Source organism: Oncorhynchus keta, chromosome 1 (genome assembly GCF_023373465.1).
Source record: "Oncorhynchus keta strain PuntledgeMale-10-30-2019 chromosome 1, Oket_V2, whole genome shotgun sequence".
Lineage (NCBI taxonomy): Eukaryota > Metazoa > Chordata > Actinopteri > Salmoniformes > Salmonidae > Oncorhynchus > Oncorhynchus keta.
Genome location: NC_068421.1, coordinates 88,969,672 through 88,997,171, shown reverse-complemented (window position 1 = coordinate 88,997,171; position 27,500 = coordinate 88,969,672). Strand labels below are relative to the sequence as shown.

The 27,500-nt window shown below is 42.7% G+C and overlaps 1 protein-coding gene and 3 long non-coding RNA genes across 8 annotated transcripts in view; 3 read left to right on the top strand and 1 right to left on the bottom strand.

Annotated features, from left to right (window-relative positions):
- dennd1b (DENN/MADD domain containing 1B) overlaps positions 1-27,500 on the bottom strand; it is a 250,760-nt gene that overhangs the window by 61,208 nt on the left and 162,052 nt on the right. For all 4 annotated transcript variants that reach the window (XM_052464186.1, XM_052464162.1, XM_052464172.1 and 1 more), the window contains one exon: positions 12,552-12,677. In XM_052464186.1, coding sequence (XP_052320146.1) covers positions 12,552-12,677 — 126 coding nt within the window. The remainder of the gene's footprint in view (positions 1-12,551; positions 12,678-27,500) is intronic.
- On the top strand, positions 3,838-4,286 carry LOC127907677 (uncharacterized). Its single transcript, XR_008065435.1, has 3 exons — positions 3,838-3,867; positions 3,967-4,001; positions 4,130-4,286. It is a non-coding gene; the product is annotated as an uncharacterized LOC127907677 (long non-coding RNA).
- On the top strand, positions 6,027-7,081 carry LOC127907676 (uncharacterized). Of its 2 annotated transcripts, none has more exons than XR_008065434.1 (3): positions 6,027-6,094; positions 6,747-6,770; positions 7,048-7,081. It is a non-coding gene; the product is annotated as an uncharacterized LOC127907676 (long non-coding RNA). The 2 variants fall into 2 exon arrangements; XR_008065433.1 differs by having other exon boundaries at positions 6,033-6,152; positions 7,048-7,067.
- Positions 8,306-12,250, top strand: LOC127907669 (uncharacterized). The gene is made up of 3 exons (XR_008065423.1): positions 8,306-9,068; positions 11,606-11,737; positions 12,197-12,250. It is a non-coding gene; the product is annotated as an uncharacterized LOC127907669 (long non-coding RNA).

Genomic DNA, 27,500 nt, shown 5'->3' with positions numbered 1-27,500 from the left:
ATATTGAGATGTTTCTGTTACTTGAACTCTGTGAAGCATTTATTTGGCCTGCAATTTCTGAGGCTGGTAACTCTAATGAACATATCCTCTGCAGCAGAGGTAACTCTGGGTCTTCCTTTCCTGTGGTGGTCCTCATGAGAGCCAGTTTCATCATAGTGCTTGATTGTTTTTGCGACTGCACCTGAATAAACTTTAGAGGTTCTTGGAATTTTCGGGATTGATTGACCTTCATTACTTAAAGTGATGATGGACTGTCGTTTCTCTTTGCTTATTTGAACTGTTCTTGCCATAATATGGACTTGGTCTTTTACCAAATAGGGGTATTTTCTGTATACCACCCCTACCTTGTCACAACACAACTGATTGGCTCAAACGCATGAAGAAAGGAAATTCCACAAATTAACTTTTAACAAAGCACACCTGCTAATTGAAATGCATTCCAGATGACTACCTCATGAAGCTGGTTGAGAGAATGCCAATAGTGTGCAAAGCTGTCATCAAGGCAAAGGGTGGCTACTTTGAAGAATCTAACACTTTTTTTGGTTACTACATGATTATATAGGGTTATTTCATAGTTTTGACATCTTCACTATTATTATATAATGTAGAAAATAGTCCAAATGAAGAAAAACCCTTGAATGAGTAGGTGTGTCCAAACTTTTGACTGGTACTATATATATATATATATATATGTAAATAAATAATAAAAATAAAAATAGCTCCCAAGGATGAACCAGACTTGTGGAGGTCTACAATGGTTTTTCTGAGGTCTTGGCTGATTTCTTTGGATTTTCCCGTGAGGTCAAGCAGAGGCACTGAGTTTGAAGGTAGGCCTTGAAATACATCCACAGGTACACCTCCAATGGACTCAAATGATGTCAATTAGCCTATCAGAAGCTTCTATAGCCATGACGTCATTTTCTGGAATTTTCCAAGCTGTTTAAAGGCACAGTCAACTTAGTGTATGTAAACTTCTGACCCACTGGAATTGTGATACAGTGAATTATAAGTGAAATAATCTGTCTGTTAACAATTGTTGGAAAAATGACTTGTGTCATACACAAAGTAGATGTCCTAACCGACTTGACAAAACTATAGTTTGTTAACAAGATATTTGTGGAGTGGTTGAAAAAAAAGTTTGAATGCCTTCAACCTAAGTGTATGTAAACTTCTGACTTCAACTGTGTGTATATATATATATATAGCCTATATTTCTAGATTCATAGCAGTGTGATTAACAGATATCTTTCTCCTCCGTTGTTTCATTTACAGCTCAGCAAGGCTCCGACAACGACCCGGATGCGTGTGTGTGTGTGTGTGTGTGTGTTTGTGTGGAATCGTAGGCTTTTTTCCAGAACCTATGGGGACTGGAGAGATGGTGTGTTGTGAGAGGACATCACGGTACACACACACACACTCCCTTCTCTCTCTGCTTTAAGTGTGTGTTTTCTAAAGGGAGTCAGGCAGTATGTTTCTACTACTGTCTGTATACAGACAACACAGAGGCATCATTTATGGATCCCCACTCCAGGGCTCAACACCACCCAATTACCCTCAAAGCCTGTGAACAAAGGCCCTGCTATTTGACAAACACTACATGCTTTGTTCTGGTCTTAACTGGAGTAACTTGCAATTGAGAGGCAGAACGAGAGAGACATGTTATGGGGTTTAGCCTAGAAAAGGACAGGAAGATGGTACAAGGCAGACTCCTTCAGTGTCTGTGTTTAAGACAAGCCCACCTTCTCTCAACTCAAAACCTTCAAACTTCACTCAGTGTTAAAAAACACATTTCATTTCACAAACGTACAGGTTTGTATCTAAGGGTAAGGGTTAGGTTATTACAGGTTTGTATCTAAGGGTTAGGTTATTACAGGTTTGTATCTAAGGGTTAGGTTATTACAGGTTTGTATCTAAGGGTTAGTGTCAGGTTATTACAGGTTTGTATCTAAGGGTTGGGTTATTACAGGTTTGTATCTAAGGGTTGGGTTATTACAGGTTTGTATCTAAGGGTTGGGTTATTACAGGTTTGTATCTAAGGGTTGGGTTATTACAGGTTTGTATCTAAGGGTGGGTTGGGTTATTACAGGTTTGTATCTAAGGGTTGGGTTATTACAGGTTTGTATCTAAGGGTTAGGTTATTACAGGTTTGTATCTAAGGGTTAGGTTATTACAGGTTTGTATCTAAGGGTTAGGTTATTACAGGTTTGTATCTAAGGGTTAGGTTATTACAGGTTTGTATCTAAGGGTTAGGTTATTACAGGTTTGTATCTAAGGGTTAGGTTATTACAGGTTTGTATCTAAGGGTTAGGTTATTACAGGTTTGTATCTAAGGGTTAGGTTATTACAGGTTTGTATCTAAGGGTTAGGTTATTACAGGTTTGTATCTAAGGGTTAGGTTATTACAGGTTTGTATCTAAGGGGTTAGGTTATTACAGGTTTGTATCTAAGGGTTAGGTTATTACAGGTTTGTATCTAAGGGTTAGGTTATTACAGGTTTGTATCTAAGGGTTAGGTTATTACAGGTTTGTATCTAAGGGTTAGGTTATTACAGGTTTGTATCTAAGGGTTAGGTTATTACAGGTTTGTATCTAAGGGTTAGGGTTAGGTTATTACAGGTTTGTATCTAAGGGTTAGTGTTAGGTTATTACAGGTTTGTATCTAAGGGGGTTAGGGTTATTACAGGTTTGTATCTAAGGGTTAGTGTTATTACAGGTTTGTATCTAAGGGTTAGGTTATTACAGGTTTGTATCTAAGGGTTAGGTTATTACAGGTTTGTATCTAAGGGTTAGGTTATTACAGGTTTGTATCTAAGGGGTTAGGTTATTACAGGTTTGTATCTAAGGGTTAGTGTCAGGTTATTACAGGTTTGTATCTAAGGGGTTAGGTTATTACAGGTTTGTATCTAAGGGTTAGGTTATTACAGGTTTGTATCTAAGGGTTAGGTTAGGGTTAGGTTTACAGGTTTGTATCTAAGGGTTAGTGTCAGGTTATTACAGGTTTGTATCTAAGGGTTAGGTTATTACAGGTTTGTATCTAAGGGATAGTGTTAGGTTATTACAGGTTTGTATCTAAGGGTTAGGGTTAGGTTATTACAGGTTTGTATCTAAGGGTTAGTGTCAGGTTATTACAGGTTTGTATCTAAGGGTTAGGGTTAGGTTATTACAGGTTTGTATCTATTACAGGTTTGTTAGGGTTAGGTTATTACAGGTTTGTATCTAAGGGTTAGGTTATTACAGGTTTGTATCTAAGGGTTAGTGTAGGTTATTACAGGTTTGTATCTAAGGGTTAGGGTTAGGTTATTACAGGTTTGTATCTAAGGGTTAGGGTTAGGTTATTACAGGTTTGTATCTACAGGGTTAGTGTCAGGTTATTACAGGTTTGTATCTAAGGGTTAGGTTATTACAGGTTTGTATCTAAGGGTTAGTGTCAGGTTATTACAGGTTTGTATCTAAGGGTTAGGTTATTACAGGTTTGTATCTAAGGGTTAGGTTATTACAGGTTTTGTATCTAAGGGTTAGGTTATTACAGGTTTGTATCTAAGGGTTAGGTTATTACAGGTTTGTATCTAAGGGTTAGTGTCAGGTTATTACAGGTTTGTATCTAAGGGTTAGGTTATTACAGGTTTGTATCTAAGGGTTAGGGTTAGGTTATTACAGGTTTGTATCTAAGGGTTAGTGTCAGGTTATTACAGGTTTGTATCTAAGGGTTAGGTTATTACAGGTTTGTATCTAAGGGTTAGTGTCAGGTTATTACAGGTTTGTATCTAAGGGTTAGCTTATTACAGGTTTGTATCTAAGGGTTAGGTTATTACAGGTTTGTATCTAAGGGTTAGTGTCAGGTTATTACAGGTTTGTATCTAAGGGTTAGGTTATTACAGGTTTGTATCTAAGGGTTAGTGTTAGGTTATTACAGGTTTGTATCTAAGGGTTAGGGTTAGGTTATTACAGGTTTGTATCTAAGGGTTAGTGTCAGGTTATTACAGGTTTGTATCTAAGGGTTAGGTTATTACAGGTTTGTATCTAAGGGTTAGTGTTAGGTTATTACAGGTTTGTATCTAAGGGTTAGGGTTAGGTTATTACAGGTTTGTATCTAAGGGTTAGTGTCAGGTTATTACAGGTTTGTATCTAAGGGTTAGGTTATTACAGGTTTGTATCTAAGGGTTAGTGTCAGGTTATTACAGGTTTGTATCTAAGGGTTAGGTTATTACAGGTTTGTATCTAAGGGTTAGGTTATTACAGGTTTGTATCTAAGGGTTAGGGTTAGGTTATTACAGGTTTGTATCTAAGGGTAAGGGTTAGGTTATTACAGGTTTGTATCTAAGGGTAAGGGTTAGGTTATTACAGGTTTGTATCTAAGGGTTAGGGTTAGGTTATTACAGGTTTGTATCTAAGGGTTAGGGTTAGGTTATTACAGGTTTGTATCTAAGGGTTAGGTTATTACAGGTTTGTATCTAAGGGTAAGGGTTAGGTTATTACAGGTTTGTATCTAAGGGTAAGGGTTAGGTTATTACAGGTTTGTATCTAAGGGTTAGGTTATTACAGGTTTGTATCTAAGGGTTAGTGTTATTACAGGTTTGTATCTAAGGGTTAGTGTCAGGTTATTACAGGTTTGTATCTAAGGGTAAGGGTTAGGTTATTACAGGTTTGTATCTAAGGGTTAGGGTTAGGTTATTACAGGTTTGTATCTAAGGGTTAGGTTATTACAGGTTTGTATCTAAGGGTTAGGGTTAGGTTATTACAGGTTTGTATCTAAGGGTTAGGGTTAGGTTATTACAGGTTTGTATCTAAGGGTTAGGGTTAGGTTATTACAGGTTTGTATCTAAGGGTTAGGGTTAGGTTATTACAGGTTTGTATCTAAGGGTTAGGGTTAGGTTATTACAGGTTTGTATCTAAGGGTTAGGGTTAGGTTATTACAGGTTTGTATCTAAGGGTTAGGGTTAGGTTCTACAGGTTTGTATCTAAGGGTTAGGGTTAGGTTCTACAGGTTTGTATCTAAGGGTAAGGGTTAGGTTATTACAGGTGTGTATCTAAGGGTAAGGGTTCGGTTCTACAGGTTTGTATCTAAGGGTTAGGGTCAGGTTATTACAGGTTTGTATCTAAGGGTAAGGGTTAGGGTTAGGTTATTACAGGTGTGTATCTAAGGGTAAGGGTTAGGTTCTACAGGTTTGTATCTAAGGGTTAGGGTTAGGTTATTAAAGGTTTGTATCTAAGGGTTAGGGTTAGGTTATTACAGGTTTGTATCTAAGGGTTATGGTTAGGTTATTACAGGTTTGTATCTAAGGGTTAGGTTATTACAGGTTTGTATCTAAGGGTTAGGTTATTACAGGTTTGTATCTAAGGGTTAGGTTATTACAGGTTTGTATCTAAGGGTTAGGTTATTACAGGTTTGTATCTAAGGGTTAGGTTATTACAGGTTTGTATCTAAGGGTTAGGGTTAGGTTATTACAGGTTTGTATCTAAGGGTTAGGTTATTACAGGTTTGTATCTAAGGGTTAGGGTTAGGTTATTACAGGTTTGTATCTAAGGGTTAGGGTTAGGTTCTTACAGGTTTGTATCTAAGGGTTAGGGTTAGGTTATTACAGGTTTGTATCTAAGGGTAAGGGTTAGGTTATTACAGGTTTGTATCTAAGGGTAAGGGTTAGGTTATTACAGGTTTGTATCTAAGGGTAAGGGTTAGGTTATTACAGGTTTGTATCTAAGGGTTAGGTTATTACAGGTTTGTATCTAAGGGTTAGGTTATTACAGGTTTGTATCTAAGGGTTAGGTTATTACAGGTTTGTATCTAAGGGTTAGGTTATTACAGGTTTGTATCTAAGGGTTAGGTTATTACAGGTTTGTATCTAAGGGTTAGGTTATTACAGGTTTGTATCTAAGGGTTAGGTTATTACAGGTTTGTATCTAAGGGTTAGGGTTAGGTTATTACAGGTTTGTATCTAAGGGTTAGGGTTAGGTTATTACAGGTTTGTATCTAAGGGTTAGGTTATTACAGGTTTGTATCTAAGGGTAAGGGTTAGGTTATTACAGGTTTAAGGGTTAGGTTCTTACAGGTTTGTATCTAAGGGTTAGGTTATTACAGGTTTGTATCTAAGGGTTAGGTTATTACAGGTTTGTATCTAAGGGTTAGGTTATTACAGGTTTGTATCTAAGGGTTAGGTTATTACAGGTTTGTATCTAAGGGTTAGGTTATTACAGGTTTGTATCTAAGGGTTAGGTTATTACAGGTTTGTATCTAAGGGTAAGGGTTAGGTTATTACAGGTTTGTATCTAAGGGTTAGGTTATTACAGGTTTGTATCTAAGGGTAAGGGTTAGGTTATTACAGGTTTGTATCTAAGGGTTAGGTTATTACAGGTTTGTATCTAAGGGTTAGGGTTAGGTTATTACAGGTTTGTATCTAAGGGTTAGGTTATTACAGGTTTGTATCTAAGGGTTAGGTTATTACAGGTTTGTATCTAAGGGTTAGGTTAGGTTATTACAGGTTTGTATCTAAGGGTTAGGGTTAGGTTATTACAGGTTTGTATCTAAGGGTTAGGGTTAGGTTCTTCAGGTTTGTATCTAAGATTATTACAGGTTTGTATAGGGTAAGGGTTAGGTTATTACAGGTTTGTATCTAAGGGTAAGATTATTACAGGTTTGTATCTAAGGGTTAGGGTTAGGTTATTACAGGTTTGTATCTAAGGGTAAGATTATTACAGGTTTGTATCTAAGGGTTAGGGTTAGGTTATTACAGGTTTGTATCTAAGGGTTAGGTTCTTACAGGTTTGTATCTAAGGGTTAGGGTCAGGTTATTACAGGTTTGTATCTAAGGGTTAGGGTTAGGTTATTACAGGTTTGTATCTAAGGGTTAGGGTTAAGTTCTACAGGTTTGTATCTAAGGGTTAGGGTTACAGGTTTGTATCTAAGGGTTAGGTTGTACAGGTTTGTATCTAAGGGTAAGGGTTAGGGTTAGGGTTAGGTTATTACAGGTTTGTATCTAAGGGTTAGGGTTAAGTTTACAGGTTTGTATCTAAGGGTTAGGGTTAGGTTTACAGGTTTGTATCTAAGGGTTAGGTTAGGTTCTTACAGGTTTGTATCTAAGGGTTAGGGTTAGGTTCTTACAGGTTTGTATCTAAGGGCAACGTTATTACAGGTTTGTATCTAAGGGTAAGGGTTAGGTTATTACAGGTTTGTATCTAAGGGTAAGGGTTAGGTTATTACAGGTTTGTATCTAAGGGTTAGGGTTAGGTTATTACAGGTTTGTATCTAAGGGTAAGGGTTAGGTTATTACAGGTTTGTATCTAAGGGTAAGGGTTAGGTTATTACAGGTTTGTATCTAAGGGTAAGGGTTAGGTTATTACAGGTTTGTATCTAAGGGTTAGGGTTAGGTTATTACAGGTTTGTATCTAAGGGTTAGGTTATTACAGGTTTGTATTTCAGGGTAAGGGTTAGTTCTACAGGTTTGTATCTAAGGGTAAGGGTTATTACAGGTTTGTATCTAAGGGTAAGGGTTAGGTTATTACAGGTTTGTATCTAAGGGTTAGGATTATTACAGGTTTGTATCTAAGGGTTAGGTTATTACAGGTTTGTATCAGGGTAAGGGTTAGGTTCTACAGGTTTGTATCTAAGGGTAAGGGTTAGGTTATTACAGGTTTGTATCTAAGGGTTAGGTTATTACAGGTTTGTATCTAAGGGTTAGGTTATTACAGGTTTGTATCTAAGGGTTAGGTTATTACAGGTTTGTATCTAAGGGTTAGGTTATTACAGGTTTGGAGGTTATTACAGGTTTGTATCTAAGGGTTAGGTTATTACAGGTTTGTATCTAAGGGTTAGGGTTAGGTTATTACAGGTTTGTATCTAAGGGTTAGGGTTAGATTATTACAGGTTTGTATCTAAGGGTTAGGGTTAGGTTATTACAGGTTTGTATCTAAGGGTTAGGTTATTACAGGTTTGTATCTAAGGGTTAGGTTATTACAGGTTTGTATCTAAGGGTAAGGGTTAGGTTATTACAGGTTTGTATCTAAGGGTTAGGTTATTACAGGTTTGTATCTAAGGGTTAGGTTATTACAGGTTTGTATCTAAGGGTTAGGTTATTACAGGTTTGTATCTAAGGGTTAGGTTATTACAGGTTTGTATCTAAGGGTAAGGGTTAGGTTATTACAGGTTTGTATCTAAGGGTTAGGTTATTACAGGTTTGTATCTAAGGGTAGGGTTAGGTTATTACAGGTTTGTATCTAAGGGTTAGGTTATTACAGGTTTGTATCTAAGGGTTAGGTTAGGTTATTACAGGTTTGTATCTAAGGGTTAGGGTTAGGTTATTACAGGTTTGTATCTAAGGGTTAGGGTTAGGTTATTACAGGTTTGTATCTAAGGGTTAGGGTTAGGTTCTTCAGGTTTGTATCTTAGGATTATTACAGGTTTGTATCTAAGGGTAAGGGTTAGGTTATTACAGGTTTGTATCTAAGGGTAAGATTATTACAGGTTTGTATCTAAGGGTTAGGGTTAGGTTATTACAGGTTTGTATCTAAGGGTAAGATTATTACAGGTTTGTATCTAAGGGTTAGGGTTAGGTTATTACAGGTTTGTATCTAAGGGTTAGGTTCTTACAGGTTTGTATCTAAGGGTTAGGGTCAGGTTATTACAGGTTTGTATCTAATGGTTAGGGTTAAGTTATTACAGGTTTGTATCTAAGGGTTAGGGTTAAGTTCTACAGGTTTGTATCTAAGGGTTAGGGTTAGGTTCTACAGGTTTGTATCTAAGGGTTAGGTTATTACAGGTTTGTATCTAAGGGTAAGGGTTAGGGTTAGGGTTAGGTTATTACAGGTTTGTATCTAAGGGTTAGGGTTAAGTTCTACAGGTTTGTATCTAAGGGTTAGGGTTAGGTTCTACAGGTTTGTATCTAAGGGTTAGGGTTAGGTTCTTACAGGTTTGTATCTAAGGGTTAGGGTTAGGTTCTTACAGGTTTGTATCTAAGGGTAACGTTATTACAGGTTTGTATCTAAGGGTTAGGGTAAGGTTATTACAGGTTTGTATCTAAGGGTTAGGGTTAGGTTATTACAGGTTTGTATCTAAGGGTTAGGATTAGGTTATTACAGGTTTGTATCTAAGGGTTAGGGTTAGGTTCTACAGGTTTGTATCTAAGGGTTAGGGTTAGGTTCTTACAGGTTTGTATCTAAGGGTAAGGGTTAGGTTATTACAGGTTTGTATCTAAGGGTTAGGGTTAGGTTATTACAGGTTTGTATTAAGGGTTAGGTTATTACAGGTTTGTATTTCAGGGTAAGGGTTAAGTTCTACAGGTTTGTATCTAAGGGTAAGGGTTAAGTTCTACAGGTTTGTATCTAAGGGTAAGGGTTAGGTTATTACAGGTTTGTATCTAAGGGTAAGGGTTAGGTTATTACAGGTTTGTATCTAAGGGTAAGGGTTAGATTATTACAGGTTTGTATCTAAGGGTTAGGTTATTACAGGTTTGTATCTAAGGGTTAGGTTATTACAGGTTTGTATCTAAGGGTTAGGTTATTACAGGTTTGTATCTAAGGGTTAGGGTTAGGTTATTACAGGTTTGTATCTAAGGGTAAGGGTTAGGTTATTACAGGTTTGTATCTAAGGGTTAGGGTTAGGTTATTACAGGTTTGTATCTAAGGGTTAGGTTAGGTTCTACAGGTTTGTATCTAAGGGTTAGGTTATTACAGGTTTGTATCTAAGGGTAAGGGTTAGGGTTAGGGTTAGGTTATTACAGGTTTGTATCTAAGGGTTAGGGTTAAGTTCTACAGGTTTGTATCTAAGGGTTAGGGTTAGGTTCTACAGGTTTGTATCTAAGGGTTAGGGTTAGGTTCTTACAGGTTTATATCTAAGGGTTAGGGTTAGGTTCTTACAGGTTTGTATCTAAGGGTAACGTTATTACAGGTTTGTATCTAAGGGTTAGGTAAGGTTATTACAGGTTTGTATCTAAGGGTTAGGGTTAGGTTATTACAGGTTTGTATCTAAGGGTTAGGGTTAGGTTATTACAGGTTTGTATCTAAGGGTTAGGTTAGGTTACAGGTTTGTATCTAAGGGTTAGGTTAGGTTATTACAGGTTTGTATCTAAGGGTTAGGGTTAGGTTATTACAGGTTTGTATCTAAGGGTTAGGTTATTACAGGTTTGTATCTCAGGGCAAGGGTTAAGTTCTTACAGGTTTGTATCTAAGGGTTAGGGTTAGGTTATTACAGGTTTGTATCTAAGGGTTAGGTTATTACAGGTTTGTATCTAAGGGTTAGGGTTAAGTTCTACAGGTTTGTATCTAAGGGTTAGGGTTAGGTTTACAGGTTTGTATCTAAGGGTTAGGTTATTACAGGTTTGTATCTAAGGGTAAGGGTTAGGGTTAGGGTTAGGTTATTACAGGTTTGTATCTAAGGGTTAGGGTTATCTACAGGTTTGTATCTAAGGGTTAGGTTAGGTTTACAGGTTTGTATCTAAGGGTTAGGGTTAGGTTCTTACAGGTTTGTATCTAAGGGTTAGGGTTAGGTTCTTACAGGTTTGTATCTAAGGGTAACGTTATTACAGGTTTGTATCTAAGGGTTAGGTAAGGTTATTACAGGTTTGTATCTAAGGGTTAGGGTTAGGTTATTACAGGTTTGTATCTAAGGGTTAGGTTAGGTTATTACAGGTTTGTATCTAAGGGTTAGGTTAGGTTTACAGGTTTGTATCTAAGGGTTAGGGTTAGGTTCTTACAGGTTTGTATCTAAGGGTAAGGGTTAGGTTATTACAGGTTTGTATCTAAGGGTTAGGGTTAGGTTATTACAGGTTTGTTTAAGGGTTATATTACAGGTTTGTATTTCAGGGCAAGGGTTAAGTTCTACAGGTTTGTATCTAGGGTTAGGTTCTACAGGTTTGTATCTAAGGGTAAGGGTTAGATTATTACAGGTTTGTATCTAAGGGTTAGGATTAGGTTACAGGTTTGTATCTAAGGGTAAGGGTTAGGTTATTACAGGTTTGTATCTAAGGGTTAGGTTATTACAGGTTTGTATCTAAGGGTTAGGTTATTACAGGTTTGTATCTAAGGGTTAGGTTATTACAGGTTTGTATCTAAGGGTTAGGGTCAGGTTATTACAGGTTTGTATCTAATGGTTAGGGTTAGGTTATTACAGGTTTGTATCTAAGGGTTAGGGTTAAGTTCTACAGGTTTGTATCTAAGGGTTAGGGTTAGGTTCTACAGGTTTGTATCTAAGGGTTAGGTTATTACAGGTTTGTATAAGGGTAAGGGTTAGGGTTAGGTTATTACAGGTTTGTATCTAAGGGTTAGGGTTAAGTTACAGGTTTGTATCTAAGGGTTAGGGTTAGGTTCTACAGGTTTGTATCTAAGGGTTAGGGTTAGGTTCTTACAGGTTTGTATCTAAGGGTTAGGGTTAGGTTCTTACAGGTTTGTATCTAAGGGCAACGTTATTACAGGTTTGTATCTAAGGGTTAGGGTTAGGTTATTACAGGTTTGTATCTAAGGGTTAGGGTTAGGTTATTACAGGTTTGTATCTAAGGGTTAGGTTAGGTTATTACAGGTTTGTATCTAAGGGTTAGGTTAGGTTCTACAGGTTTGTATCTAAGGGTTAGGGTTAGGTTATTACAGGTTTGTATCTAAGGGTTAGGGTTAGGTTATTACAGGTTTGTATTTAAGGGTTAGGTTATTACAGGTTTGTATTTCAGGGTAAGGGTTAAGTTCTACAGGTTTGTATCTAAGGGTAAGGGTTAGGTTCTACAGGTTTGTATCTAAGGGTAAGGGTTAGGTTATTACAGGTTTGTATCTAAGGGTAAGGATTAGGTTCTACAGGTTTGTATCTAAGGGTAAGGTTATTACAGGTTTGTATCTAAGGGTTAGGTTATTACAGGTTTGTATCTAAGGGTTAGGTTATTACAGGTTTGTATCTAAGGGTATTAAGGGTTAGGTTATTACAGGTTTGTATCTAAGGGTTAGGTTATTACAGGTTTGTATCTAAGGGTTAGGATTAGGTTATTACAGGTTTGTATCTAAGGGTTAGGGTTAGGTTCTACAGGTTTGTATCTAAGGGTTAGGGTTAGGTTATTACAGGTTTGTATCTAAGGGTTAGGGTTAGGTTATTACAGGTTTGTATTTAAGGGTTAGGTTATTACAGGTTTGTATTTCAGGGTAAGGGTTAAGTTCTACAGGTTTGTATCTAAGGGTAAGGGTTAGGTTCTACAGGTTTGTATCTAAGGGCAAGGGTTAGATTATTACAGGTTTGTATCTAAGGGTTAGGATTAGGTTCTACAGGTTTGTATCTAAGGGCAAGGTTATTACAGGTTTGTATCTAAGGGTTAGGTTATTACAGGTTTGTATCTAAGGGTTAGGTTATTACAGGTTTGTATCTACGGGTAAGGGTTAGGTTATTACAGGTTTGTATTTCAGGGTAAGGGTTAGGTTATTACAGGTTTGTATCTAAGGGTAAGGATTAAGTTCTACAGGTTTGTATCTTAGGGTAAGGGTTAGGTTATTACAGGTTTGTATCTAAGGGTTATGTTCTACAGGTTTGTATCTAAGGGTAAGGGTTAAGTTCTACAGGTTTGTATCTAAGGGTTAGGTGTAGGTTCTTACAGGTTTGTATCGAAGGGCGTCTCTGTAGGATCCAAACAAAGCAGCCTGAGCTCGGAGGAAGGACCTCGCTACTCCACTTCCTGTTGCTGTCGACTGCTTCTTCAGCTTACTCTTCAGAGAGTGGAGCTGAGAGAGAGAGAGAGGGAAAGAGAGAGAGAGGGAAAGAGAGAGAGAGGGAAAGAGGGAGAGAGGGAAAGAGAGAGAGAGAGAGAGAGAGAGAGAGAGAGAGAGAGAGAGAGAGAGAGAGAGAGAGAGAGAGAGAGAGAGAGAAAGAGAGAAAGAGAGAAAGAGAGAAAGAGAGAAAGAGAGAGAGAGAGGAGAGAGAGAGAGAGAGAGAGAGAGAAGGGAAAGTTAATTGAACACCTCTGAAGTTGGTAGCTGGAATGGAATATACATTGTGTGTGTGTGAAGAGTCACACTTAAGGGTCATCCCCAGAAAATAAAGTATAGCTTCTCTCCTTCCTAGAAGCGTATCTGTTGTGCTGCAAAGAGCACCTGCTGCTCTGTCAATTGAGCAGAGGATGGAAGGAAAGGGGGATGGGGGGAGCAGAGAAGAGAGAGAGATGTGGAGGAGAGCAGAGAGGGGGATGGGGAGGAGAGGGGAGAGGGAGGAGAGAGGGATGGGGGAAGAGAGAGGGATGGGGGAAGAGAGAGGAGAGAGGGATGGGGAAGAGAGAGGGATGGGGAGGAGAGAGGGATGGGGGAAGAGGGAGGAGAGAGGGATGGGGAAGAGAGAGGAGAGAGGGATGGGGGAGGAGAGAGGGATGGGGGGGAAGAGAGAGGAGAGAGGGATGGGGGAAGAGAGAGGGATGGGGGAAGAGAGAGGAGAGAGGGATGGGGAGGAGAGAGGGATGGGGGAAGAGAGAGAGAGAGGGATGGGGGAAGAGAGAGGGATGGGGAAGAGAGAAGGATGGGGGAAGAGAGAGGAGAGAAGGATGGGGGAGGGGAGAGAGGGATGGGGAAGAGAGAGGAGAGAGGGATGGGGGAAGAGAGAGGGATGGGGGAAGAGAGAGGAGAGAGGAGAGAGGGATGGGGGAGGAGAGAGGGATGGGGAGGAGAGAGGGATGGGGGAAGAGAGAGGAGAGAGGGATGGTGGAGGAGAGAGGGATGGGGGAAGAGAGAGGAGAGAGGGATGGGGAGGAGAGAGGGATGGGGAGGAGAGAGGGATGGGGAGGAGAGAGGGATGGGGGAGGAGAGTGGAAAAAGGAGAGCAGGATGGGGAGGAGAGAGGAAAGAGGAGAAGGGGGAGATGGGGAGGAGACAAGAGGGGGAGATGGGGAGGAGAGAGGTGAGGGGGATGGGGGAGAGAAGAGAGAGGGATGGGGAGGAGAGAGGGATGGGGAGGAGAGAGAAGAGAGAGGGATGGGGAGGAGAGGGGAATGGAGGAGAGAAGAGAGGGGGATGGGGAGGAGAGGGGGATGGAGGAGAGAAGAGAGGGGGATGGAGAGAAGAGAGGGGGATGGGGAGGAGAGAGGAGAAGGGGATGGGGAGGAGAGGAGAGAGGAGAGGGGGCAGGGCTACCGACGTTAAGGCTAATCTGAAGATGGTGCAGGCTGAGGCTAAATCTGGCGAGGGTAGAGAGTATAGAGATATTGTTATCCACGTCGGCACCAACAATGTTAGGATGAAACAGTCAGAGGTCACCAAGCGCAACATAGCTTCAGCATGTAAATCAGCTAGAAAGATGTCTCTGGCCCCCTCCCAGTTAGGGGGAGCTCTACAGCAGAGTCTCACAACTCAATCGCTGGTTGAAAACTGTTTTCTGCCCCTCCCAAAAGATAGAATTTGTAGATAATTGGCCCTCTTTCTGGGACTCACCCACAAACAGGACCAAGCCTGACCTGCTGAGGAGTGATGGACTCCATCCTGGCTGGAGGGGTGCTCTCATCTTATCTACCAACATAGACAGGGCTCTAACTCCTCCACCTCCACAATGACATAGGGTGCAGGCCAGGCAGCAGGCAGTTAGCCAGACTGCCAGCTTATTGGATGGAGTCTGCCACAAGCACAGTCAGTGTAGTCAGCTCAGCTATCCCTATTGAGACAGTGTCTGTGCCTCGACCTAGGTTGGGCAAAACTAAACATGGCGGTGTTCGCCTCAGCAATCTCACTAGGATAAAGACCTCCTCAATTCCTGCCATTATTGAAAGATATTGTGAAACCTCACATCTCAAAATAGGACAACTTAATGTTAGATCCTTCACTTCAAAGGCAGTTATAATCAATGAACTAATCACTGATCATAATCTTGATGTGATCGGCCTGACTGAAACATGGCTTAAACCTGATGAATTTACTGTGTTAAATGAGGCCTCACCTCCTGGTTACACTAGTGACCATTTCCCCCGTGCATCCCACAAAGGCGGAGATGTTGCTAACATTTAGAAAATAGCAAATTTCAATAAAATTTTAAAAATGACGTTTTCGTCTTTTGAGCTTCTAGTCATGAAATCTATGCAGCCTACCTCAATCACTTTTTATAGCTGCTGTTTACAGGCCTCCTGGGCCATATACAGCGTTCCTCACTGAGTTCCCTGAAATCCTATCGGACCTTGTAGTCATAGCAGATAAAATTCAAATTTTTGGTGATTTTAATATTCACATGGAAAAGTCCACAGACCCACTCCAAAAGGCTTTCGGAGCCATCATCGACTCAGTGGGTTTTGTCCAGTATGTCTCCGGACCTACTCACTGCCACAGTCATACTCTGGACCTTGTTTTGTCCCATGGAATAAATGTTGTGGATCTCAATGTTTTTCCTCATAATCCTGGACTATCGGACCACCATTTTATTACAATTGCAACAAATAATCTGTTCAGACCCCAACCAAGGAGCATCAAAAGTCGTGCTATAAATTCTCAGACAACACAAAGATTCCTTGATGCCCTTCCAGACTCCCTCTGCCTACCCAAGGACGTCAGACAAAAATCAGTTAACCACCTAACTGAGGAACTCAATTTAACCTTGCGCAATACCCTAGATGCAGTTGCACCCCTAAAACCTAAAAACATTTGTCATAAGAAACTAGCTCCCTGGTATACAGAAAGTACCCGATCTCTGAAGCAAGCTTCCAGAAAATTGGAATGGAAATGGCGCCACACCAAACTGGAAGTCTTCTGACTAGCTTCCGACGAGCCGTGCAGTATCGACGAGCCGTGCAGTACCGACGAGCCGTGCAGTATCGACGAGCCGTGCAGTACCGACGAGCCGTGCAGTACCGACGAGCCATTACTGCTGCTCGATCATCCTATTTTTCCAACTTAATTTAGGAAAATAAGAACAATCCTAAATTTATTTTTGATACTGTCGCAAAGCTAACTAAAAAGCAGCATTCCCCAAGAGAGGATGGCTTTCACTTCAGCAGTAATAAATTAATGAACTTCTTTGAGGAAAAGATCATGATAATTTGAAAGCAAATTACGGACTCCTCTTTAAATCTGCGTATTCCTCCAAAGCTCAGTTGTCCTGAGTCTGCACAACTCTGCCAGGACCTAGGCTCAAGAGACACTCAAGTGTTTTAGTACTATATCTCTTGACACAATGATGAAAATAATCATGGCCTCTAAAACTTCAAGCAGCATACTGAACCCTATTCCAACTAAACTACTGAAAGAGCTGCTTCCTGTGCTTGGCCCTCCTATGTTGAACATTATAAACGGCTCTCTATCCACAGGATGCGTACCAAACTCACTAAAAGTGTCAGTAATAAAGCCTCCTTTGAAAAAGGCAAAACTTGACCCAGAAAATATAAAAAACTAAAATCGGTCTATATCGAATCTTCCATTCCTCTCAAACATTTTAGAAAAAGCTGTTGCGCAGCAACTCACTGCCTTCCTGAAGACAAACAATGTATACGAAATGTGGGTTTTAGACCCCATCATAGCACTGAGACTGCACTTGGCGTCAGACTGAGGCTCTCCATCTGTCCTCGTGCTCCTAGACCTTAGTGCTGCTTTTGATACCATCGATCACCACATTCTTTGGAGAGATTGGAAACCCAAATTGGTCTACACGGACAAGTTCTGGCCTGGTTTAGAAATCTGTCAGAAAGATATCAGTTTGTCTCTATGAATGGTTTGTCCTCTGGCAAATCAACTGTAAATTCCGGTGTTCCTCAAGGTTCCGTTTTAAGACCACTATTGCATTCACTATATATTTTACCTCTTGGGGATGTCATTCGAAAACATAATATGAACTTTCACTGCTATGCGGATGACACACAGCTGTACATTTCAATGAAATGGTGAAGCCCTAATTGCCCTTCCTGGAAGCCTGTGTTTCAGACATAAGGAAGTGGATGGCTGCAAACTTTCTACTTTTAAACTCAGACAAAACAGAGATGCTTGTTCTAGGTCCCAAGAAACAAAGAGATCTTCTGTTGAATCTGACAATTAATCTTGATGGTTGTACAGTCGTCTCAAATAAAACTGTGAAGGACCTCGGCGTTACTCTGGACCCTGATCTCTCTTTTGATGAACACATCAAGACCATTTCAAGGACAGCTTTTTTAATCTACATAACATTGCAAAAATCAGAAACTTTCTGTCCAAAAATGCCGAAAAATGAATTTGTTACTTCTAGGTTAGAATACTGCAATGCTCTACTTTTCGGCTACCCGGATTAAAGCACTAAATAAACTGAATTTAGTGCTAAATACTGATGCTAGAATCCTGACTAGAACCACAAAATGTATCATATTACTCCAGTGCTAGCCTCCCTACACTGGCTTCCTGTTAAGGCAAGGGCTGATTTCAAGGTTTTACTGCTAACCTACAAAGCATTACATGGGCTTACTCCTACCTATCTTTCCGATTTGGTCCTGCCGTACATACCTACAGGTACGCTACGGTCACAGGACAAAGGCCTCCTAATTGTCCCTAGAATTTCTAAGCAAACAGCTGGAGGCAGGGCTTTCTCCTATAGAGCTCCATTTTTATGGAATGGTCTGCCTACCCATGTGAGAGACGCAGACTCCGGCTCAACCTTTAAGTCTTTACTGAAGACTCATCTCTTCAGTAGGTCCTATGATTGAGTGTAGTCTGGCCCAGGAGTGTGAAGGTGAACGGAAAGGCTCTCGAGCAACGAACCACCCTTGCCGTCTCTGCCTGGCCGGTTCCCCTCTCTCCACTGGGATTCTCTGCCTCTAACCCTATTACAGGGGCTGAGTCACTGGCTTATTGGTGCTTGAGTGGGTTGAGTCACTGACGTAATCTTCCTGTCTGGGTTGGCGCCCCCCCTTGGGTTGTGCTGTGGCGGAGATCTTTGTGGGCTATACTCGGCCTTGTCTCAGGATGGTAAGTTGGTGGTTGAAGATATCCCTCTAGTGGTGTGGGGGCTGTGCTTTGGCAAAGTGGGTGGGGTTATATCCTGCCTGTTTGGCCCTGTCCAGGGGTATCATCAGATGGGGCCACAGTGTCTCCTGACCCCTCCTGTCTCAGCCTCCAGTATTTATGCTGCAGTAATTTATGTGTCGAGGGACTAGGGTTAGTCTGTTATATCTGGAGTACTTCTCCTGTCTTATCCGGTGTCCTGTGTGAATTTAAGTATTTTCTCTCTCTCTCTCTCTCTCTCTCTCTCTCTCTCTCTCTCTCTCTCTCTCTCTCTCTCTCTCTCTCTCTCTCTCTCTCTCTCTCTCTCTCTCTCTCTCTCTCTCTCTCTCTCTCTCTCTCTCTCTCTCTCTCTCTCTCTCTCTCTCTCTCTCTCTCAGGACCTGAGCCCTAGGAACATGCCTCAGGACTACCTGGCATGATGACTCCTTACTGTCCCCAGTCCACTTGGTCGTGCTGCTGCTCCAGTTTCAGCTGTTCTGCCTGTGGCTATGGAACCCTGACCTGTTCACTGGACGTGCTACCTGTCCCAGACCTGCTGTTTTCAACTCTCTAGAGACAGCAGGAGCGGTAGAGATGCTCTTAATGATCGGCTATGAAAAGTCAACTGACATTTACTCCTGAGGTACTGACTTGCTGCACCCTCGACAACTACTGTGATTATTATTATTTGACCATGCTGGTCATTTATGAACATTTGAACATCTTGGCCATGTTCTGGTATAATCTCCACCCGGCAAAGCCAGATGAGGACTGGCCACCCCTCATAGCCTGGTTCCTCTAGGTTTCTTCCTAGGTTCTGGCCTTTCTATGGAGTTTTTCCTAGTCGCCGTGCTTCTACACCTGCATTGCTTGCTTTTGGGGGTTTTAGGCTGGGTTTCTGTACAGCACTTTGAGATATCAGCTTATGTAGGAAGGGCTATATAAATACATTTGATTTGAGAGGGGAGAGGGATGGGGAGGAGAGAGGAGAGAGGGTAGAAGGGGATGGAGGAGAGGGGGATGGGGGGGAGAGAGGAGAGGGGAATGGGGAGGAGAGAGGGGAGAAGGGGATGGGGAGGAGAGAGGAGAGGGGGATGGGGAGAAGGAGGAGAGGGGGATAGGGAGGAGAGAGGAGAGGGGGATGGGGAGAAGGATGAGAGGGGGATGGGGAGAAGGAGGAGAGGGGGATGGGGAGAAGGAGGAGAGGGGGATAGGCAGAAGGACGAGAGGGGGATAGGCAGAAGGACGAGAGGGGGATGGGGAAAAGGAGGAGAGTGGGATGGGGAAAAGGAGGAGAGGGGGTGGGGAGAAGGAGGTGAGGGGGATAGGGAAAAGGAGGTGAGGGGGATAGGGAAAAGGAGGAGAGGGGGATGGGGGAAGGATGAGAGGGGGATGGGGGAAGGAGGAGAGGGGGATGGGGAGAAGGAGGAGAGGGGGATGGGGAGAAGGAGGAGAGGGGGATGGGGAGAAGGAGGAGAGGGGGATGGGGAGAAGGAGGAGAGGGGGATGGGGAGAAGGAGGAGAGGGGGATAGGCAGAAGGACGAGAGGGGGAGAGGGGGATGGGGAAAAGGAGGAGAGGGGGATGGGGAAAAGGAGGAGAGGGGGACGGGGAAAAGGAGGAGAGGGGGATGGGGAAAAGGAGGAGAGGGGGATGGGGAGAAGGAGGAGAGGGGGATGGGGAGAAGGAGGAGAGGGGGACGGGGAAAAGGAGGAGAGGGGGACGGGAAAAAGGAGGAGAGGGGGATGGGGGGAAAAGGAGGAGAGGGGGATGGGGGGGGAAGGGGGAGGTGAGGGGGATGGGGAGAAGGAGGAGAGAGGGGGATGGGGAGAAGGAGGAGAGGGGGATGGGGGAAGGAGGTGAGGGGATGGGGAGAAGAGGAGAGGAGGAGAGGGGGATGGGGAGAAGGAGGGAGAGGGGATAGGCAGAAGGACGAGAGGGGGATAGGCAGAAGGACGAGAGGGGGATGGGGAGAAGGAGGAGAGTGGGATGGGGAAAAGGAGGAGAGTGGGATGGGGAGAAGGAGGTGAGGGGGATAGGGAAAAGGAGGAGAGGGGGATGGGGGAAGGATGAGAGGGGGATGGGGGAAGGAGGAGAGGGGGATGGGGAGAAGGAGGAGAGGGGGATGGGGAGAAGGAGGAGAGGGGGATGGGGAGAAGGAGGAGAGGGGATGGGGAGAAGGAGGAGAGGGGGATGGGGAGAAGGAGGAGAGGGGGATGGGGAGAAGGAGGAGAGGGGATAGGCAGAAGGACGAGAGGGGATGGGGAAAAGGAGGAGAGGGGGACGGGGAAAAGGAGGAGAGGGGGATGGGGAGAAGGAGGTGAGGGGGATAGGGAAAAGGAGGAGAGGGGGATGGGGAGGAGGAGGGGAGGGAGATGGGGAAAAGGAGGAGAGGGGGACGGGGAAAAGGAGGAGAGGGGGATGGGGAGAAGGAGGAGAGGGGGATGGGGAGAAGGAGGAGAGGGGGACGGGGAAAAGGAGGAGAGGGGGACGGGGAAAAGGAGGAGAGGGGGATGGGGGGGAAGGAGGTGAGGGGGGATGGGGAGAAGGAGGAGAGGGGGATGGGGAGAAGGAGGAGAGGGGGATAGGCAGAAGGACGAGAGGGGGATAGGCAGAAGGACGAGAGGGGATGGGGAGAAGGAGGAGAGTGGGATGGGGAAAAGGAGGAGAGTGGGATGGGGAGAAGGAGGTGAGGGGGATAGGGAAAAGGAGGAGAGGGGGATGGGGAAGGATGAGAGGGGGATGGGGGAAGGAGGAGAGGGGGATGGGGAGAAGGAGGAGAGGGGGATGGGGAGAAGGAGGAGAGGGGGATGGGGAGAAGGAGGAGAGGGGGATGGGGAGAAGGAGGAGAGGGGGATGGGGAGAAGGAGGAGAGGGGGATGGGGAGAAGGAGGAGAGGGGGATAGGCAGAAGGACGAGAGGGGGATGGGGAAAAGGAGGAGAGGGGGACGGGGAAAAGGAGGAGAGGGGGACGGGGAAAAGGAGGAGAGGGGGATGGGGAGAAGGAGGTGAGGGGGATAGGGAAAAGGAGGAGAGGGGGATGGGGAGGAGGAGGGGAGGGAGATGGGGGAGAAGGAGGAGAGTTTGGGAGGGACTGAGAAAGAAATTCCACAGTTGTCTCGTTCTCTACATCATTTCACTTCTTTCTTCTCTTCTCTCTCTCCTTTCTCTGTTTCCATGACTCTATCATCCTGCAATGGTCTCTTGACATGAGCTGTAATTAATTTATTTCTGAGCGCTGAGCTCTCTCTGTTCAGAACAGTAGGAACAGTACAGTAGGGAACAGAATAGTAGGGAACAGTAGAGTACAGTTGTGAACAGTACAGTAGGGAAGGGTACAGTATGGAACAATAGTAGGGAACAGTAGAGTACAGTAGGGAACAGTAGAGTACAGTATGCAGTAGAGTACAGTAGAAAACAATAGAGTACAGTAGAAAACAATAGAGTACATTAGGGAACAGTAGAGTACAGTAGTGAACAGTAGAGTACAGTAGTGAACAGTAGAGTACAGTAGGGAACAGTAGGGATCAGTAGAGTACAGTAGAAAACAATAGAGTACAGTCGAAAACAATAGAGTACATTAGGGAACAGTAGAGTACAGTAGGGAACAGTAGAGTACAGTAGAAAACAATAGAGTACAGTAGAAAACAATAGAGTACAGTAGGGAACAGTAGAGTACAGTAGGCAATAGTAGAGTACAGTACAGAACAGTACAGTACAGAACAGTACAGTTGGGGCAGTAGAGTACAGAAGGGAACAGTACAGTAGGGAACAATACAGTAGAACAGTACAGTAGAGAACAGTACAGTAGGGAACAATACAGTAGGGAACGGTACAGTAGAGAACAGTACAGTAGAGAACAGTACAGTAGAGAACAGTACAGTAGAGAACAATACAGTAGGGCCAGTACAGTAGAGAACAATACAGTAGGGCCAGTACAGTAGGGAACAGTACAGTAGGGAACGGTACAGTAGAGAACAGTACAGTAGAGAACACTACAGTAGGGAACACTACAGTAGATAACACTACAGTAGATAACACTACAGTAGAGAACAGTACAGTAGAGAACAGTACAGTAGAGAACAGTACAGTAGGGAACGGTACAGTAGGGAACGGTACAGTAGAGAACAGTACAGTAGAGAACACTACAGTAGGGAACACTACAGTAGATAACACTACAGTAGATAACACTACAGTAGAGAACAGTACAGTAGAGAACAGTACAGTAGAGAACAGTACAGTAGGGAACGGTACAGTAGGGAACGGTACAGTAGAGAACAGTGCAGTAGGGAACAGTACAGTAGAGAACACTACAGTAGAGAACACTACAGTAGAGAACACTACAGTAGAGAACACTACAGTAGAGAACAGTACAGTATAGAACGGTACAGTAGGGAACGGTACAGTAGAGAACGGTACAGTAGGGAACAGTACAGTAGGGAACAGTACAGTAGAGAACAGTACAGTAGAGAACACTACAGTAGAGAACAGTACAGTAGGGAACAGTACAGTAGGGAACAGTACAGTAGGGAACAGTACAGTAGGGAACAGTACAGTAGAGAACGGTACAGTAGAGAACAGTACAGTAGGGAACAGTACAGTAGAGAACACTACAGTAGGGAACACTACAGTAGAGAACACTACAGTAGGGAACACTACAGTAGGGAACACTACAGTAGAGAACACTACAGTAGAGAACAGTACAGTAGAGAACAGTACAGTAGAGAACAGTACAGTAGAGAACAGTACAGTAGGGAACAGTACAGTAGAGAACACTACAGTAGAGAACACTACAGTAGAGAACACTACAGTAGAGAACACTACAGTAGAGAACAGTACAGTATAGAACGGTACAGTAGGGAACGGTACAGTAGAGAACGGTACAGTAGGGAACAGTACAGTAGAGAACAGTACAGTAGAGAACAGTACAGTAGAGAACACTACAGTAGAGAACAGTACAGTAGAGAACACTACAGTAGAGAACAGTACAGTAGAGAACACTACAGTAGGGAACACTACAGTAGAGAACACTACAGTAGAGAACACTACAGTAGAGAACAGTACAGTAGAGAACAGTACAGTAGAGAACAGTACAGTAGAGAACAGTACAGTAGAGAACAGTACAGTAGGGAACAGTACAGTAGGGAACGGTACAGTAGAGAACAGTACAGTAGGGAACAGTACAGTAGAGAACACTACAGTAGGGAACACTACAGTAGAGAACACTACAGTAGAGAACACTACAGTAGGGAACACTACAGTAGATAACACTACAGTAGAGAACACTACAGTAGAGAACAGTACAGTAGAGAACAGTACAGTAGAGAACAGTACAGTAGAGAACACTACAGTAGAGAACACTACAGTAGAGAACAGTACAGTAGAGAACAGTACAGTAGAGAACAGTACAGTAGAGAACAGTACAGTAGGGAACAGTACAGTAGGGAACGGTACAGTAGAGAACAGTACAGTAGGGAACAGTACAGTAGAGAACAGTACAGTAGAGAACAGTACAGTAGAGAACAGTACAGTAGAGAACAATACAGTAGGGCCAGTACAGTAGGGAACAGTACAGTAGGGAACAGTACAGTAGGGAACGGTACAGTAGAGAACAATACAGTAGGGAACGGTACAGTAGAGAACACTACAGTAGAGAACAGTACAGTAGAGAACACTACAGTAGAGAACACTACAGTAGAGAACAGTACAGTAGAGAACAGTACAGAACAGTACAGTAGGGAACGGTACAGTAGAGAACACTACAGTAGGGAACAGTACAGTAGGGAACAGTACAGTAGAGAACAGTACAGTAGAGAACACTACAGTAGAGAACACTACAGTAGATAACACTACAGTAGATAACACTACAGTAGAGAACAGTACAGTAGAGAACAGTACAGTAGAGAACAGTACAGTAGAGAACAGTACAGTAGAGAACACTACAGTAGAGAACACTACAGTAGAGAACACTACAGTAGAGAACAGTACAGTAGAGAACAGTACAGTAGAGAACAGTACAGTAGAGAACACTACAGTAGGGAACAGTACAGTAGGGAACAGTACAGTAGAGAACAGTACAGTAGAGAACAGTACAGTAGGGAACAGTACAGTAGAGAACAGTACAGTAGAGAACAGTACAGTAGAGAACAGTACAGTAGAGAACAGTACAGTAGAGAACACTACAGTAGAGAACACTACAGTAGAGAACAGTACAGTAGAGAACAGTACAGTAGAGGACAGTACAGTAGAGAACACTACAGTAGAGAACAGTACAGTAGAGAACACTAAAGTAGAGAACACTACAGTAGGGAACAGTACAGTAGAGAACAGTACAGTAGAGAACAGTACAGTAGAGAACAGTACAGTAGGGAACAGTACAGTAGGGAACAGTACAGTAGAGAACAGTACAGAACACTACAGTAGGGAACAGTACAGTAGAGAACAGTACAGTAGGGGAACAGTACAGTAGGGAACAGTACAGTAGGGAACAGTACAGTAGAGAACAGTACAGAACACTACAGTAGGGAACAGTACAGTAGGGAACAGTACAGTAGAGAACAGTACAGTAGGGGAACAGTACAGTAGGGGAACAGTACAGTAGGGGAACACTACAGTAGAGAACACTACAGTAGAGAACACTACAGTAGAGAACACTACAGTAGAGAACACTACAGTAGGGAACAGTACAGTAGAGAACAGTACAGTAGAGAACAGTACAGTAGGGTTCTGTAGTAGCTCAGTTGGTAGAGCATGGCGCTTGTAACGCCAGGGTAGTGGGTTCGATTCCCGGGACCACCCATACGTAGAATGTATGCACACATGACTGTAAGTCGCTTTGGATAAAAGCGTCTGCGAAATGGCATATATTATTATTTATTATTAGAACAGTACAGAACACTACAGTAGGGAACAGTACAGTAGAGAACAGTACAGTAGAGAACAGTACAGTAGAGAACAGTACAGTAGGGGAACAGTACAGTAGAGAACAGTACAGTAGAGAACACTACAGTAGAGAACACTACAGTAGAGAACACTACAGTAGAGAACACTACAGTAGGGGAACAGTACAGTAGAGAACAGTACAGTAGAGAACACTACAGTAGAGAACAGTACAGTAGGGAACAGTACAGTAGAGAACACTACAGTAGAGAACAGTACAGTAGAGAACAGTACAGTAGAGAACAGTACAGTAGGGAACAGTACAGTAGAGAACACTACAGTAGAGAACAGTACAGTAGGGGAACAGTACAGTAGAGAACAGTACAGTAGAGAACAGTACAGTAGGGAACAGTACAGTAGAGAACACTACAGTAGAGAACAGTACAGTAGAGAACAGTACAGTAGGGAACAGTACAGTAGAGAACAGTACAGTAGAGAACAGTACAGTAGGGAACAGTACAGTAGAGAACAGTACAGTAGGGAACAGTACAGTAGAGAACAGTACAGTAGAGAACAGTACAGTAGGGAACAGTACAGTAGAGAACACTACAGTAGAGAACAGTACAGTAGAGAACAGTACAGTAGGGAACAGTACAGTAGGGGACAGTACAGTAGGGGAACAGTACAGTAGAGAACACTACAGTAGAGAACAGTACAGTAGAGAACAGTACAGTAGGGAACAGTACAGTAGGGAACAGTACAGTAGAGAACAGTACAGTAGGGGAACAGTACAGTAGAGAACAGTTCAGTAGAGAACAGTACAGTAGGGAACAGTACAGTAGAGAACACTACAGTAGAGAACAGTACAGTAGAGAACAGTACAGTAGAGAACAGTACAGTAGAGAACAGTACAGTAGAGAACAGTACAGTAGAGAACAGTACAGTAGAGAACACTACAGTAGAGAACAGTACAGTAGAGAACACTACAGTAGAGAACAGTACAGTAGAGAACAGTACAGTAGGGAACAGTACAGTAGAGAACAGTACAGTAGAAAACAGTACAGTAGAGAACACTACAGTAGAGAACAGTACAGTAGAGAACAGTACAGTAGGGAACAGTACAGTAGAGAACAGTACAGTAGAGAACACTACAGTAGGGAACAGTACAGTAGAGAACAGTACAGTAGAGAACAGTACAGTAGAGAACACTACAGTAGAGAACACTACAGTAGAGAACAGTACAGTAGAGAACAGTACAGTAGAGAACATTACAGTAGAGAAAAGTACAGTAGAGAACAGTACAGTAGAGAACACTACAGTAGAGAACAGTACAGTAGGGGAACAGTACAGTAGAGAACAGTACAGTAGAGAACAGTACAGTAGGGAACAGTACAGTAGAGAACACTACAGCACCAACCCTTGGTCCACCGGGACGGTCTAAGGACTGTCAAAAGCCTCTTCACCTGTTCTAAAGTCTGTTTGTCAGTCTGTACAAAAGAGGACTGTATCGTACTTTTCATCTCCCGGTCTGTCTTGTACATAATCATCAAATATTAAATGTCCCTTGGTGTTAAGGACCACGTTGTTGTGAAGAATATTGTGAAATGTCTACCAGTGTAAGAACTGTACCTATTGATTCCCATGTGAACACATACATCACATTTACAACCACGTAACGAACAGCAAGAAGTCATTCATTCTCAGTAATTAACACCCTCAGGAGACCAGACCAAAACAATCACTACTGTATGTAATATTAGGGGAATATTGTTTGAGTTTCAGAAACTAGACGGAGGAGAAGCAGCGTGTTAAACACAGTCACTGTCTCACTGAGAGGACAGGAACGGAGAGAGAGTAGCATTCTGGAACTGGGACAAAGACGAAACAAAACAAACCGCTCAGCTCCCAGCTCTCCCTCCCCTGAGATTTAGTCTGCCTCTCTCTCTCTCTCTCCACTCTGTCCCTGTCCCCGTCCTTTCCTGCCTGCTACTATCCACCACTAGCATTCCCTGCTTCCCTCCCAGGTATCAAACAACAGTTTACCACTGCTAAATGATCAACTGTCATCTCCACACTCATTGTTGTTAAATGCCTTTGTGTTTATGTAAAGTTGTTTCTGAAATTAATATTTCATGTTTGTGTGCAGATTTGTTTTTTTCTCTCACTGCTAATCATTAAAAGGTTGTTATTTTCTTTCTCCCAGTGTAAGAATCAAAGACAACACAGAGTGTCAGTCAGTCTAGCAGGAGAGGGCTGATACCCTGAAGACCGCCAGGCAGCGAGAAGTTGATTCTGCTGTTCTCTGAGTTCTGAAGATCAGCGTTTAGAGGAGAACGGTTACAAATACTGCTTAATGAGAGGGTGGGACACAGAAAGATGTTCTGTTTCACAATACAATTAGAATTGTTGTTGTTTTAGCCACAAGATAGAATTTTAAAAAATGTGTCTTGATTTGTTTTGGAAAGAAATTACATAGTTAAGTGACAACAAAAAAAAATATTACAATTGACTATTCATTTTTTTTTATACTTTTTGACAGAAAAAAATCCTAAATAATCACATTTAGGCAACAGTCACAATATGAGATAGTAAAAACAGAAGCCCAAACAAGCCACAGAACAACCTCAACACAGACAGAGAGACAGAGGCGGCTAGCTGGTGCAGTAACATCTCATCAGGCATCCAGCAGCACTAATGATCTCCGTCAGACTAATTAGCCATTATATTGTAACGACACGCACCCTGTTCTACAGGTGATAAC